This window comes from Pterocles gutturalis, unplaced genomic scaffold (assembly GCF_000699245.1).
Source record: "Pterocles gutturalis isolate BGI_N339 unplaced genomic scaffold, ASM69924v1 scaffold23196, whole genome shotgun sequence".
In the NCBI taxonomy this organism is placed as follows: domain Eukaryota; kingdom Metazoa; phylum Chordata; class Aves; order Pterocliformes; family Pteroclidae; genus Pterocles; species Pterocles gutturalis.
In genome coordinates, this window is record NW_010106106.1 from 5,097 (window position 1) to 6,247 (window position 1,151).

Consider the following 1,151-nt stretch of genomic DNA (forward strand, 5'->3'; position numbering starts at 1 on the left):
TCTTGGCTGGGATTTGACAGGAACCCTGTTGTCTCGTTGATTCAGCAATCCACGAAAACGCCTTCATCGTCTTTATCACCTCGGCGCTGGGCCACATGCTCCTGACGTGCATCCTCTGGAGGATGACTAAGAAACACACAGTAAGTCCCGAGGTACAGACACTTTCCTTTCCTCTCTCTGTGGGGGCTGGGGAGGGGGCTCTCGCCTGGCGGTGGAGGGCTTCGGCTCTCGCTGGCTTCTAAAATAACCCTAACTGGGTGGTGGAGGAGTCACCACCGCCTCAAACTGGGAAACGTGGTCACCCAAATTAATGATTTACAAAAAAAAAAAAAGGGAGAAATCTTTGAATTTCCTATTTTCTGGTTTTCACGTGGAGCTGTTGTTTGAAATGCGTCCCTGGGGTTGGGTTTCCTGCTCCCTTCTCCTTGCCTGAGGATGTTCTGAGCTGAAATTATCTTTTCGGTGCTGGGGAGCTGGGACCCTGCTGGTCCTGGGGGCGGAACGGCTGCTGGCCGCGGGCAGCAGAGGTGGTGTTATCCCCGTCCCCTGGGAGCCGCTGCTCCTGCCAGCAGCGCCGCTCCCCCTGCCAGCAGCCTGGCTGCGGGTTCTGTCTCTGGGAGGGGACCCGTGGGCTTGGGGACTTGCCGGTGGTGCCACGGGGCAAGCAGAGGATCCAGCTCCATCGCCCGGCCGCAGCGTTGGTGCCGTGGGGTTTGGGGCAGGATGGGATGCTCGGCTTTAAAACACTGTCAGCGAGAGCTGCTGCTGTGTGTGTGCGCCTCTCGGACGCTTGGCTTTGCTGGGGGGTCTGGGCTCCCCGGGGCTCTCCAGCCTTTTCTCCCTGGGGAAGCATCTCACCCAGCTGCTCCCAGTCCAGCCCTCACCGTCCCCAGTATGACATGGGGACCCAGGGCTCGCTGGACTGTGTTGCCCCAGAAAGATGATGGATTTGCAAAGCAGCAACCTTCGGGGAAGCTGTGCGAGGTGCGTGCCCCCATCCAAGGGCTGGAGCATGGCTCTGTGGAGGGACTGTGCGCAGGGCGGGGGTGCTGGGCGCTGGGAGGACGCCTTGCGATGGCTTCTGCTCCGTCACGCCTGTTTGTCATCCCCTTCCGGCAATTCACCGAGCCCATCCCCTCGCTGGTGTTATT

At 59.9% G+C, this 1,151-nt stretch overlaps 1 protein-coding gene across 1 annotated transcript in view; it reads left to right on the forward strand.

Annotated features, from left to right (window-relative positions):
- PGAP2 (post-GPI attachment to proteins 2) overlaps nt 1–179 on the forward strand; it is a gene marked incomplete at its 3' end in the record, with an annotated part of 4,567 nt that extends 4,388 nt beyond the window's left edge. Inside the window, 1 exon segment of the mRNA XM_010087668.1 lies at nt 46–179. Within this exon segment, the coding sequence (XP_010085970.1) occupies nt 46–179 (134 nt within the window).
- Nucleotides 180–1,151: the final 972 nt, after the last annotated feature.